This window comes from Chinchilla lanigera, unplaced genomic scaffold, assembly GCF_000276665.1.
Source record: "Chinchilla lanigera isolate Chin_1 unplaced genomic scaffold, ChiLan1.0 scaffold00049, whole genome shotgun sequence".
NCBI lineage: Eukaryota > Metazoa > Chordata > Mammalia > Rodentia > Chinchillidae > Chinchilla > Chinchilla lanigera.
The window spans coordinates 10,507,140-10,521,136 of record NW_004955450.1 but is presented as its reverse complement, the minus strand read 5'-3'; the positions used below and the strand labels follow the sequence as shown (position 1 = coordinate 10,521,136).

The window sequence follows — 13,997 nt, the reverse complement described above, 5'->3', positions numbered from 1 at the left end:
GGCGCTGCCAGGCTGAGGTGCGGCGGCGCGCGGAGGAGGCCAGGCGGGCGGTGCTGCGCAGCCTGCGCCGCGTGCGTGAGCTGGAGGCCCTGGCACAGCAGGTGCCGGGCCTGCAACGTTGGGGGACGAGGCTGGAGGCAGAGCTGCGGCGCTACAGGTGAGCCTGGTCCCTGCGGGGATGCACGCGTCAGCTCGCATCTCCCAAGCCCAGGGGGTGCAGCCCCCTGCCCGCGTGTCCTTGTGTCCTCACTCTGTGCTTGCGTATTCCTTGCTTTCTTCCATTTCTTTTTCTTTTTTTTTGACACTCAGTCTCGCTATGTAGTTTAGGCTAGTCTTGAACTCACTAAGTTACTCAACTTTGTGGTGATCTTCCTGCTTCAGCCTCCCAAGTGTTGGGATTACAGTCGTGTGCTACCACGCTGGCTCGTTCTTCATTTCTTAAATCATTTGAGACTCCCCTTCCTGCTCTCCATCTGTCCCTCCCTCCCCCGCTCCATCCATCCCCTGTTCACCCACAAAGTCCTCTGTCCATCCATGTGCGCGCCTCCATTTGATCCTGCGGGTAGCAAAGCGTCTGAGTGCTGTGTGCCGTGCCACACTGAGCTCAGCGTGTTATGTGGCTTCTGTTACTTCGTCCTTAGCGCTCCTGATCTGTACTGCCGGCCCGACTCTTAAGATGAGGAAACAGGTTTATAAGACGCCTGGTGCTAGCTCAGCCAGGGCGGGAAGGTAGACTGGGGATGGCGGTTCAAATCCTGGCAGGGCTGCGGACTGGGAGCTGCGGAGCTCCCTGCCAGTCACAGCAGCCCGCTCTTCCCCAGCACCCTCCCCGGGCCGGCGACCCGGGGCAGAGGCACGGCGGGGGCTGGACGAGCGCTGGGCTGCGAGGAGCTCAGGGTGCTGGCTGCACGGGGCTCAGCCTGCCAGGGAAGCAGGGCCGAGCTGAGAGCTGAGAGAGCGAGCTACCTGGCGGGATGGGAAAAGGACGGCATCCCAGGAAATGGGAACCACGTGGGCAGAGTCCAGAACTGGAAAGGCTGGAGGAGTCAGGCTGAGGGGGCAGAACAGGCCAGGCTGTTGAGTGCGGAGGGTGGCCCCAAGGACTTCGGTCTTCCCTGGAAGAACAGGAAGCCTTGGGAAAGTTTTAAGTAAGGGGCTGGGTATTTAGCTCAGTGGCACAGCGCCTGCCTGGCAAGCGCAAGGTCGTGAGTTCGGTTCCCGGTACCGGAGAAACCCCCCCCTCCCCCCCGCAAAAAAAAAGAAGAAAGTTTTAAGCAAAGGGTGATGGCAGCGACTTGCATTTCAATAAGGAATTGCCCCGCCTGCAGCTGTGACCGAGGCAGGGGGAGGGGAAGAGGGCGGTGGTCTCCCCAGCTCTGAGTGGAAGGTGGTCTGGGCCAGACTAGAGGTGGGGCGATGAGAAGGGGCGGCTTCCTGAGGAGGGACCCCATCCTGGACTTCAGAGGCGCTCCCAGCTGGGGACAGAAGTCACAGGCTGGCAGGGGACCTCCGCAGAGGCTGACTGGGCCAGCCTCCTGCCGCTCCAAATGTTTGGATAGTCACTTCCTGTTTGCTTAGCTGATTGGCTGAAGAGCAAGGCTGGTTGGCTTGAGGCCCACATCCAGCCTTGGAACTTTCTCCAAAAGGAGAAATAAACGGTCTCTTCTTTCTTTTGCCTTAAAATCACAATTAGTCCTTTACTGCATGAATGTAAGAGAATATGGGGCAGGGGGGCTCATGATAGAAAAAGTGGACTTTGTTGTTGTTGTTGTTGACTCATGGTTACAAGATGGCTGCAGCAGCTCCGGGCCTTGTTCTCTGCTATCCAGGCACATGGAAGATGGACAGCTAGGAATGGGGAAGAATTTTCTCCTAGGGAGGCTTTCCCTTTGCAGTCCCCAACAGAACTTAGATCTCTGTGTCACTGGCCAGAGCTGAGTCCCAGGACTTCCCCCACCTGCACGAGAGCCTGGTCACAGTGGGCAGCACCAAATGAAATCAGAGCTCTGTATTAAGGAAGAGGAGGACGTGGCTATTGCAGAGACCCCGGGGAGACGCCTAGCACACGAGGAAACTGCAGACCAGGCAGTGAGGGACACCTATGGAAGCCACCCAGCGGGCGTGCGGGTGGGCCTGGCCCTTGTTTCTCTGCCCAGCTTCCTGTGGCTTTGGACTACCTTGCTGAAAGCTGTCACTCTCTGAAGAAAGGAAGAGCGGGGAGACAGAATAGCTGCGGCATCTGTTGAGCGCCAGTCGTGTCCTCAGCAGGATGTCTGAGAGAAGTGTCACCACCTGCATGTCACGGATGAGGACACCTAGGCGGGACAGGACGCTTCTTGCCAGGAGGGCACCGTGGGAGAGACACGAGGGCAGGACCCGCGGCTGCCCGCGCTGCGTGCCCTGGGTGGGTCTGGCCGGGGATTCTCCCCGCCCCGCACATCAGCAGGACGTGGCACAGGCGGGGGAGGCATGGGAGCTGTACTTCAGGACCCAGGCACTCAGGCGTCCCCGTGTGTGGAGCCGGTCCTCCCTCCGTCTGCGTATCAGAGCCCCGCAGCACCCCCTGCGTGACGGCATGCTGCTTCCAGGTGTTCTGCAGATGTGGGACGACCGAACTGTGCCGGGCAGGGACGGATGGAAACCATTTGTGGTGACCCGACTCATACTTTCCCAGCGTCCTGCTCTGGGGCCGCACGGCCGGCATCATGTGGGCGCTTTTCAGCCACGGAAGCGGAGTCCAGGGCGGCGTGGCTGCGCTAAAGCCGCAAACTCCACACGCCACTGAATTGGGGCGCAGACTCCCCGACTCTGAGTCCCCTGCAGCGACACCCCAGGGCCACTCGGTATTTCCATTTCTACACTCCTACTTAGTTCTTTTTCAGCTTGCTTAGCCCTTGTGTTAGGGGTCCTGTCTCACCCATTATTTCTTTGACTTTTAAACATACCAGCGCGTCCTCCTAGTCCATGGGTTCCACGTGCATGCATTCTACCAACCACGGACTGGAAATATATAAAAACGCGGAAGTCGGACTTTCTTCTCGTCGTTATTCCCTGGATGACACAGAGCAGCTGCTCGTTACCGAGCGCTGCTGCTGGGTTGGGTAAGACACATACCCTAGACGGCTCAGTTCTAGCAGACGCTGGCATTTTATACAGGGAAGCTGGGCGTTTCCTGCAAGAGGGCTGTCCCCTGCACGTCCGGAGGGACCTTAGTTATCTTACCGTCTCTTTGAGCTTGCTGTAATCCCTGAGTTTCCTGACAGGCTTCATGCCTGCTGTCTCTGCCGTGACGGTGAGTTGTCATCTTTGACTGTGGGGCCATCAATAGCAGAGCACCCCGCAGAGCCGGGGTCCCCGGACTCCCTGTGCCCGGTCTCCATGGGGGATTTCAGCCGCTCCGTTCCCATGGGAGTGTGATGCCTTCTCTTCTTGTGTTTGACCTTGACTGTGTGCTCTTTTACGTGGTTCTGCTGCCTCCAGCGTCTGTGTGTTTGTGGCTGGAGGAGGAGCTTCCGGTAGCGCCTCCGTCCACACTTTGCAATGGGTAGCGATTGCAAATACTGCTTTATTCCTTCAGTAATGTCTTAACGTAGTTTTTATGCAGCAAGCCCTGTGCCTGGGACACAGAAATGGCATAGACAGGCCCGCTGCCCTTGGATGGTCACAAACAAGCGTGTTAGGACATAAATGTGCAGAGGGGCCGCGTGGAGGCCACGGCTGCCTTCAGAGTGCAGGAGTCCCAGGCCACACAGAGGTTTCCGTGGGTCCAAGGGAGCCTTTGGCCCCGGGCTGACCTGGCCCAGCCCCCGACAGCTGAGACGCGGCTCCCTCGTGCAGGTGACCTGTCCCACGGTGGCCGCGTCAGCCTGTGTCCAGCTTTCACAGCTGTGCTCCATCTCACACCACATCATCCGGGTCGGGAATGCGGCTCCTTCCTCATGTCCCACAAAACAGTCCACTGCACAGCACATTTTTGTCCCCAGTAGACTATATTGATGGCGCAAGAAGGGGATACGCTGCAGTAATACAAACAGCCTCATACGCAGTGTCTGACCTCTCCATTACTAAACTCCTGCCAAACCAAGTTGATTCACCGATACTTCTCCCAGCTCAGACCCAACCACTCTCCACCTCCTTTTCCTCCGTTTTCTTCCTATCATTAGCCAGGTCTTTTAGATGAGGGCCAGAAAGCTTAAGTCAAAATGACTTGGGTGAAAAGAAGTTGGTCCTTAAAGCTGGAAAGTCTAGGTATGTCCAGCTTCAGGTACAGCTTGATCTAGGTTCTCAGTGCCACAGGATGTGCTGATCTCTGCTTTGCTCTCAGGCAAGCTCTCTCCCCCAGTCCTTCTTGGGGTGCAAGCAAACATTTCCAAAGTTCTGAGACCAGCGGGAACATCGTCTGTTGTCTAAGGTACCCCACCTAAGTCCTGGAACTGAGTCTCACTGGGCCAGCACATCCAGCCTTGAACCCATCGTGGGGCCCCGGGTAGTGTGATGTGCTGATGGATGACACCTCAGTCACAGCCCGCTAAGCGGGACAGCACCAAACCGCTACACTGTCACTGAGACCCTCCCGAGAGAACCAAAAGGGAAGCCATCTGCAGACGGACAGCCAGTACCTGCCCTGTGGAGCTCATGGCAAGCAAGACCCTGGGTAAGAGCAGGTCATGGTGTTACACGGCTGTGGCCCCAGCATTCGGAAGGCTGAGGCAGGAGGATCGCAAGTTCAAGGCCAGCCTCGACTACATAGAAGACCCTGTCTCAAAAATCAAACAAGACCCTGGATTATGAAGGCCTATGGATGAAACCTGGTTAGACCCGGGACAGGCTTGTCCTGAAGTCAGATTTCCGGGCTGCAACTGCTTCAGGGCCATGCTGTCCCGCCAGCCGGGCTGCTCTGGCACAGCTTTGCTTGCTGGGGGTGGTGGCGGTGGCGGCGAAACAGCTGTCTTTCTGCCCCCGTCCCTTGCAGGGGTCCCTGGGAAGCACGAAGGTCGGGCTGTCCTTTGGCCACCTCCCCGGCCAGGCCAGGCCACACAATGAGTCCGTGCGGGCGGTCAGTGAAGGGACAAGCGAGCAATGGGCGCTGCCCTCCGACGGTCTCAGACAAGGGCACCGGCGCCCAGGACCTCAGCACAAGGCGGCCCCCGCTTGGCCCGAGCCTGGGGCTGCGTCAGTGGCAGCACCACTCCCGGGAGAGGTCGCCCTGGCCTGGGACTTCTCCCTGCCTTGAATGTCTTGGCCACCTGTGGGCAGAGGAGCAGCTGGGCCTTGGCGGGAGCCTCAGGACACCCGCACCGGTGGGCAGCGGGCCGCCTGGAGCGCAAAGCTTGTGCAAGACGGCGGGGACAGGTGGCCCGGCTTCGGCGGAGGAGGGGCGGCCGGCCTCCGGGGCTTTGTTGTCTCCGAGAATGAAACGCCAGGAGGGAACAGGGAGAGCAGCTCTATCCTCTGGCCACCGTGGAGGGGACACAAAGAGGAGGCCGTCCGAGGGCCAGCCCTTTCTTCTGCCCCTTCCAGCAGCCCTGCAGGACCTGCGGGTCAGGGGCGGGCCGGAGGGAGGAGCCGGCCCAGCAGGGGCCATCTGGGGCGGCTCTGGTCCGTTATCCTGGGAGGTGGTGTGTGGGTGGCCGCGGGTGGGGACAGAGGCCCCTTGCAGGAACACAGCTCAGGCTCACAGAGCGCCAGTGAGCTGAGGGAGCTCTGGGCGTGCGGCCCGTTCAAAGTTGTTCTCACCTCCCCGAGCCTCAGTTTCCTGCTCTGCAGAATACTCACATCCCCTTCCTAGGAGATTTGCAGACTCGCAGGGGTGAAGTATGTAAAGTACCCAGAATAGTGGTTGGCGTTGGGAAGAGGCTGAGGACTGGAAATTATTATTTTCCTTCTCTCAGCAGCCTCCAGATAGAGCGGACCCTATGGACAGTAATGGTTGCGACCGTGTTAATATTCAGAGTCCAAGAGCTGGGTGTGGTGGCGCGTGCCTGTAATTGCGGCACTCAGGAGGCTGAGGAAGGAGGATTGCCACAAATTTGAGGCCAGCCTGAACAGCAAGACTCTGTCTCAAAAAAACCACCACCAACAACAAAATATTCAAAGTCCAGCTCATACAGAGCCTGCTGGCCACAGGGATGGCCCAGCAAGCCAATGTACAGCTCCAGCTGAATGTGGTGAGGCTCCAGCACAGAGATGGCCTGAGTAATGTTAGTGTAGATCAGAACATCTCTTGGGGCGTGCTATTATCTGAGCTGGGTTTTGAAGGATGAGTAGGAGTTCTCTCAGACTGCAGAACTGGGTTCCTGTGAGCATAAAGGTTCTTTCTGCGGCTTCCCACAGTGAGCTGAAAAGAAGCTTCAGACTTGTCAGTTGGGGGCAGCTAGACAGGGCCAGTGTCCTGTGGCCATGACCTGCCCGGTCCCCTTCTATATGCCATACCTTCTGTTTGGTGCCTTGACAGTTCTTGGGAAGCTCCAACTCAACCGCTTTGTGCCTCAGTTTCCTCATCTAGAGAATGGGGATAATTTTAGTGTCTACCTCATAAGGTAAAAATTAAGTGAGATAATATAGAAAAGAATTAAGAGTTATGCCTGGCACATAGTCAATGCTCAGTAAATACCCTCTCATGAACCATTGCTCACCTGTGATACTCCAGGTGGCCTGGGCACACACCCATCCTGAAGTAGGTGGAGGGGTGGGTGGCAGGGAGGCAGGACAACCTCAAAGGAAGGTAGGTGCTGTAGCAGACTGCAAGGCAAAAGGAAGATGAGAAAGTGTTTAGGGCATGGAGCTGAACGTCGGGAGTTTTTTTATGTCCAGAAGGTCAGGGTGTGGGGCACATCTTGATGGTGTCTGTCAGCGAGGGTGGCCCTATCCACAGAGGAAACCTCTCCTCAGTATAGATATGCTGTTTGCCCACAAGGGGACGCTGGAGGAGGAGCCAGCTCCTGTGGAGGTCTGCCACGTCTTGTAGCTCTGGAGGTGCCTGTGGCAGCATGGACGACTTCTGTAGACCCAGGCGTCCAAGCGCACAGGCAGTGGGTCCCATGATCTCCAGTTCCGCTGGCACGTTCTGGGATATGGACAGTCAGGGTGATCTCGTGTAGATGAAATTGTGAAAAGAGTTCCACATTGGAACGTTTAGTTGCTAGTAATGAAAACAACTCAAATATCCCCATGGGGGAAAAAGGGGAGATACATTTGTTCATCAACAAAAAAATGTCGAAGAGTATATAGCTTCAGGCATGGCTGGATCCAGGAGCCCAAGTCGTGATGCCTGGAATCTTCCTTCCATCTTATCTCTGTTTTTCTCTAGTTGGCTCTGAGTTTAGGCATTCAGACATTCTTCCCATAAGGTACCATCCCCACCAGGATTAGATCCTGTTCTCTAAACCACCCCCAATGAAAGAACTTCTCTTTCCCAGGGGTTCCTACAAAATATTAACTCTGATTTTTCTGGCCTGGGCCATCGATGCCCATCCCTGAACCAATCACTGATAGTTGGGACATGGGATATGCTGATTGGCCAGGCCAAGGTTGTATGAGTTCTCAGGACCAATCCCTGCCCCTCTGACTGATTAGGCCTGGGGCACGTGCACACCACAGGCCCTGCACGTGTCTCAGGGACCAAGTAGAGGAGGGATGGAGATTCTTCACGTTGTCCCTGCAGTCTTCTCTCAGGGAGAGCCATTTTTTCTCTGTTGGACTAAATCTTGTCCTGTGCTGTACAGGGCATGGGGAGGTGCTGGCGAGGGACACAAAGTCCCTGTCTTCACAGGCTCACACCCCTGTAGGGGGCAGTAACCCACATAAGTATAAATCGGGGAACAGGGGATGCGGGGTGGAGGGGCGGCTCCGGCCGTGACGTCAGCACGGGATGCTGTGACAAGTAGCACCCATGGGCGACTTAACTGACACACAGTGACGGTCCTAAGGTCTTGGAGGGGGCCCCCGATGAAGGTGCCAGTAGCTCGCTCCTTGGCTTGCAGACGGCCGTCTTCGCATCTTCCGTCTCTGTCTCTCTGTGCCCAAATTTCCCCTTTCTGCCCGACCCAGTCACACTGGAGTGGAGGCCACCCTGAAGGCGGGCTGTACCTCACTCACGTCTGTGCAGGCCCTGTCTCCCGACGGGGCACGTTTGGGGAGCCGGGGGTCTGCACTTGAACGCATGGGTTTGGGGGTTACAGCTCAGCCCACTGAAGAGGCTTCTCCGGGCGGTGACACTGGCGTTGAGACCGGAGGGACGAGGTGGCGCCCGTGACAGTTGGGGGCAGGATTGTGTACGGCAGGCATCACGCGGGGCTGTGTGTGAACTTGGGGGGCCTACGCGGGGCTCCGGGTGTCTGCCGAGGGATGAGCGGGCTGGACTCTGAGCCGGGTGTGGATGGGAGGGGCCAGGCAGAGAGCTCTGGGTGCCACCCGCCTGCAGAGGCCTGTCCCACACGTCTCAGATGCGCCTGCCCCTGCCTGGCTGCCCCCACCACCCCGGGGCCCCCGTGCCGCCCCAGGTGGTCACATGGGGTCAGGCGGTCCCTCGCCCCTAGATGGGACCTGGAGCTTCCCTGCCCACAGCCGTCTCTTGGCTTCTTCCTGACTGTTGTGCCGGAATCATCCGGCCCCGGCCCTCCACCCCACGCACCGCGTCCCAGACCCCCACCCTCCAAGCCCAAGCCCTCTGCCCCAGCGCGGCCCTCATTTCTCCGCCAGACCCCACGGCTGCAGAGGCCCCGCCACCCACATGCTGTCCCCAAGAGCCCAGGGTGCAGATGGCCCCAGCCCGTCCCCTGGCCTGTCTGCCTGATTTATTTTCGGCTCTTCCTCCCGCTGTTGTTCCGTTGTTTGCTCTGCTGGTCTCCACTTCCTGCGAGGCTTCTCTGCTCCGGAAACGCCACGCGGGAAAGGAAGCCGCTGCGTGCAGACCTCCAGGACCTCCCAGGCGGGCCCCACGGAGGGCCCGTGGCCTGCTGCCCACCCCGTCTCCGAGGGCCTTGGCTGTGACCTGGGGTCCCGGCAGAGCCGTGGCTTCCTGAAGCTTGCTGAGGTCCAGTGGCTCAGGGGGCTCGGGGCGGAGAGAGGAACAATGAGATTTTCCATCTGTGCTGGATAAAGCCAAGCCCGGGATCCCGTGGTCTCTTACTGTGTCACCTGGCTTTGGTGTGACCCAGTGAAGTGTCTCCGGGTTACCGTCTTGGGTTGTCTGGTCACGCACACATCTCCAGTGGCCGTGAAGGGATTCTGCGGGCGCACTGAAGGCCGTAATCCGTGGATTTGGGGTAAGGAGTGACCGGGGTGGGCCTCCAGGGCCAGGCTCAGGCCTGGGAGAGAAGTTCTGCTGTGCATGTGGCTTCTGTCACCCGAGCTCCAGGCTGCCTGTGAGCCTCCCTGGGTGGATATCAGATGTGCTTAGCCGGTACCCCAGCCTACCCTTGTATCTGGGGCGTTACCCTTGTAGAAACTCCCCGGACACGTGGCTCTGGTGGATTTCCTCCAATGGCCCTGCTTCTCTGCTTGACCCTGACCGTACAGACCCCAAGTCCAGAGGGCCACGTTTCTAAGCACCTGTGCCCGAGGCACTGCACTGGTGGTTTATCTACACAGCCTCACTGGCTGCCCAAGCAGTAGTGTGAGTGGTTTATCAAGATAGTGCTTAGACTACAAGTAACAAAACCCAACTCTGAATGGCTTAAACCATGAGAACATCTATTATCTTGAGTGAGAAGTCCGGGTTCTGGACAGCAGTTTTTGGCAACTCTCCGTAATCTCTTCAAAAACCCCTTTCTTCCAACTGCAAGGGAGCCTCATGGTCACAGAAGAGCTGCCATGGCTTAGGCATCGCTGCCACATCCAGAGGCGGAAAAATGACTGCTCCTCCTTGGACTTCCTATTTTTCACTGCACAGCAAGCTTGATGCGAGCCTGCACCCGAGCAGGACGCTGTGCCCTGCAGCCCACCCCCGCTGTGACTCACTGTCCCTGTCCTTGCCACCATCCTGAGCATGGCCCTCTGTCCCCAGCTTACACCCCCACCCTCCATTGCTCTTAGCAAACCAGAGGGGCTGGCTGTCCGCACGGTGCAGGGGAGGCCTCCGTTCTCGCGGCTGCCCGGGCTGCTTTCCTTGGGCAGAACTCTCCCCACAGAGGGCAGAGGTCACCAGCCAACTCGGGAGAGAGAAAGCGAGGCCCCTGGGCCGATTCCACCCGAGGCCTCATTTTGGACAGTGCACAAAGAGCACTTTTACATTCTTAAACGGCTGAAACACATCAAAAAGGGATAATATTACATGACACACGACAGTGTCATGAAATTCAAATTTTAGTGTTCGTAAGTAAAGATTTGTTGGGAGCACAGCCACACTCGTGTGTGTGTGTCTGCTCGGAGGCTGCCTGTGTGCCGTGATGCTCCTCCGGGGTTCAGAGCCCCACTCGTTTACTCCTTGGCCCTTTGTGGAGTGTCTGTCTTTGGTTGCATTGTGAAGGCTTTCTTGATGCCACGAATCACTTCAAAACATTTACCTTGGGCTGGGGATTTAGCTCAGCGGCACAGCGCCTGTCTGGCAAGTGCAAGGTCGTGAGTTCGATTCCCGGTACCGGAAGAAAAACAAAACAAACAAACAAACAAAAAAACATTTTCCTTTCATGGCCACGTGGGCTTTGGGGAAGAGCTGGAAGTCACACGATGCCAGATCCGATGGATAAGGTGGATGCTTTCACCAGCCGGCCTTTCTGTTGGGTGGCACCAAGCATCAGTACTCGCTGCATTGTTATCACACCTCATAAAGACACTCACGAAAGAGGACGTCCAGAGCTGCTGCAGAAAGCAGCAAGAACAGTGGGATAAGTGTGTTCCAATGGGGGCGGGTATTGGGGATGAATGGCAACGTGCCTTCTACTATAACACACTTTTGAAATTTAAACATTCACCATCTGTTTTGGTCACCCATTGCAAATAAGTGGCACCACCCTTATAACTGGCAGGCTGGCACTGTGGCTAGTAACTCTGACACCTGGATGTACCTCATGTATTCTGAGCAGCAGACTTGGATTGGGGTCAGAACCTCTTATTCCCATCCCCGTAGCAAACCATTCTCCCGTGATCTCTGCTTGCAGTGTCCACCCTGCCTTCCCTCAGCTTCACCAGTGGCAAATCACAGGCTGAAGAGTGGAAAATGCCAGAAAGAAGCAAGTCTTGTTTTGTGCGCTGCTCTGAAAATGATACAATCTCATGCCTTCCTGCTCTGTCTTGTTTCTGGACACGTGTCACTCCACTGTCCTGAGTATCCACACTGTCCACCCTTTCAGGTGGGGGCAGGGAGCCAGCTTTGGTGTTCTCCACAGAGTGAGGGTGGCTGTGTTCATTCACATGGGATTTAGGAGCCCAATCAGTTCCCTTATTAGCGTTCATCTTAGTGGTTTATCCGTCACATACTACCCACGAAGATTTGGGAGTTTCTTAGTCTGTTTGCTGTTGCTATAACAAACTGCTGAGGCTGGCTACCCTCACCCTCCCCCTCCCCTCCCCCTCTCATCCCCCTCCCCCTACTCCCCTCCCCCTCCCCTCCCCCTCTCCTCCCCTCTCCCTCCTCCATGCCATCATGAGGGCCCCGCCCTACAACCTCATCTGACTCCAGTATCTTCACCAGTGTCTCCCCGCCAAATACCATCACCATATGGATTTGAGGGTTAACTTGAACTCGGGGACACATTCAAACCACAGCCATGGTGGTGGCAGGAGTCTCGCCTGTGATGTATTTTGTGTTGACACGAACAACAGAATCAAGCTCTGGGTTCAGGTCATGACAGCCTGAGCAGGCTTCTCACTGCACAGATGTGATAGTGAATTACACTGGTGATGTACACATGAGAATCATGACCCTGGGCCGAGTGACTGTGAACTGGTCATTTAACTCCCAACCTAAGCTTTTGTCCGCTATTGGACATAGCTGACCCAGCTCTCTGGGATGATGGCTATGCTTCCTGTCTGTACCTTCCAGTTCCGTGGCTGTGAGCCACCTAGCCGCGTGTGACCACTGAGCACCTGGAGTGTGGCTGGTATGACCAAGGAACGGAATTTTTGGTTTTATTTAATCCTAACTAGTTTCAGTACCCACGTACTGCCATGTAGAGAGTGCGGATCAGATGTTCAAACACTGCTGAAATTCACACATTTATTTGAAATTTTGGGCAAAAAAGAAAAGAGTATTGGAGAAGAAAAAAGGAACAAGGGGATCCCGAGGGCACAGAATGGGAGGCTGTCTTTGGTCAGTGCCCACGATGACGAGAGAGGCCTGTGTTAACCCTGGTTCTCATCCTATGAGTGGTGGTGAATTGCACTTAAACGAGGGGCAGGCTGAGTTTCAGAGAGGTGCAGGGCTTGATGAGGGACCCTTCGCCCAGGATTAAATAGAACCCTCCACTGCCAGGCTATGTGGACCCAGAAGCTCCTTGGAAAAAGAGCTGGGACAGTTACAGACAAACTAGGCACCGACAGACAGAGACCCTGGATCCACCCTCCCCAGGGCCTGGACAAGGTCCCGCTGGCTGACCTGGCAGCCTGAGTCCCAGCCCACAGGGGCGAGCACTGGAGCGGGATTGCCGTGGCCAGGCTTGGGCCAAGAAGAGGGGAGGAATGTGGAGCAGGGAGGCTCCATGACATCAGTGTCTCCCCAGAGATGTCCTGCGGGGTTGAGGAGAGAGGATTTGTCTCATTGCCCGGGAGGACGAGGCTCCGGGGTCCCAAGCTCTGGACGGGTCCTGTGCCCCACGTGACTTTCCTGTGCGTGTCCCGTGGACATCCGTGCGGTGAAAGGCTTGTTCTCACTGTGAAAGGCTAGCTCTGCTTTATGTAGAAACGGAATTTTTTTTGCATGGTCTTAAAATACAGAGAATTTGCCAAGAATGCAAGACTGTGTGAGTTGTGAAAGGTGGCACATTGTTTTCTCTGGACTTCCCAAGAGTTGCTCAGCGTCTCAGAACCAGATCACGGTGACAACCCCGGTGGCCCTTATCCAGCCAATGAAGAGTGCCTGTGGCCACTGGGAGTGCTCGCACTTCTGTCCTCATGAGTCTGCGTGTCTGTCTGTCTGTCTGCCCATCTACCCATTCACCCATCTACTTACCTATCGGAATATATTTTCTTAGTCTTTATTTCAAAATGCTAAAGTCAGGAAAAGAGTGTCAGCAGTGCTCAAGGGAATAGTGCGTTTTCCCTGGTTAAATTCAAACACAGCAACGTAAGTAGGTTCAGTACTGAAAACTTCATTATGCCTGAGTATTCACACTGAAATGTGTATTATTAAAGTTACTTTTCTTTCCAGTTTAACTGTTATGACATCATCACATTAATTTTTTCAAAGTGGATATGAAAGCAGGGTATATTATTTATCTTGCTCATTTTGGGATAGCAGAGGGATGTTCGAAAATATCCAGCTGTACTAGCCAGTCTTCTGCCATTGTAAGACAATACCTGAGATAGTTAACTTACGAAGAGAAAAGGTTGAGGCTGAGGGTATAGTTCATGGCAGAATATGTATTTAGCAGGCAGATGCCCTGAATTCAGTCCTCAGCATGGGGGTTAGGGATGGAGGGGTCGGATACACAGAGAAAAGAGGTTAAATTTTGGCTTACAGTTCTGGAGTCCCAGTCCAAAGTTGAACAAGTTGAGCCTGCTGCTCTGGGGCTATGGTGAAGTAGCATGTGCTAGGACCTTGTATGTGGCACAGCAAAACCGTTTGCCTCCCGGCCAGGAAGCAGAGATGGGGCAGAAGCTGGGGCTCACCAATCCCCTTCAAAGCCACACCCCCAAAGATAGGCCCCACTGGTCCCAAAGCAATGGGAAGCTGGAGAGAAACAGCTACAAAGAATGGCTTTCACCCCAGACAGCTCACTTGAGATGTTAGTAAGAATTGCCTCCTCAGTATTCTATAGCCATGATGAGGAGGAGGCCAAGGAGAGAAAACAAAGAGACCGAGAAAAAGCAGCTGCTTTTGCTGCACCACTAAGAGAAAC

The 13,997-nt window shown here is 55.8% G+C and overlaps 1 protein-coding gene and 1 long non-coding RNA gene across 2 annotated transcripts in view; one reads left to right on the top strand and one right to left on the bottom strand.

The window, feature by feature from the left end:
• The window catches only part of Efcc1 (EF-hand and coiled-coil domain containing 1), a gene marked incomplete at its 5' end in the record, with an annotated part of 28,719 nt that overhangs the window by 1,989 nt on the left and 12,733 nt on the right, over positions 1-13,997 (top strand). Inside the window, 1 exon segment of the mRNA XM_013518907.1 lies at positions 1-157. Coding sequence (XP_013374361.1) covers positions 1-157 — 157 coding nt within the window.
• LOC106149591 lies at positions 1,283-9,264 on the bottom strand. Its single transcript, XR_001235867.1, has 4 exons — positions 8,732-9,264; positions 6,636-6,741; positions 6,433-6,501; positions 1,283-6,337 (listed from the first exon to the last, which is right to left on the bottom strand). It is a non-coding gene; the product is annotated as an uncharacterized LOC106149591 (long non-coding RNA).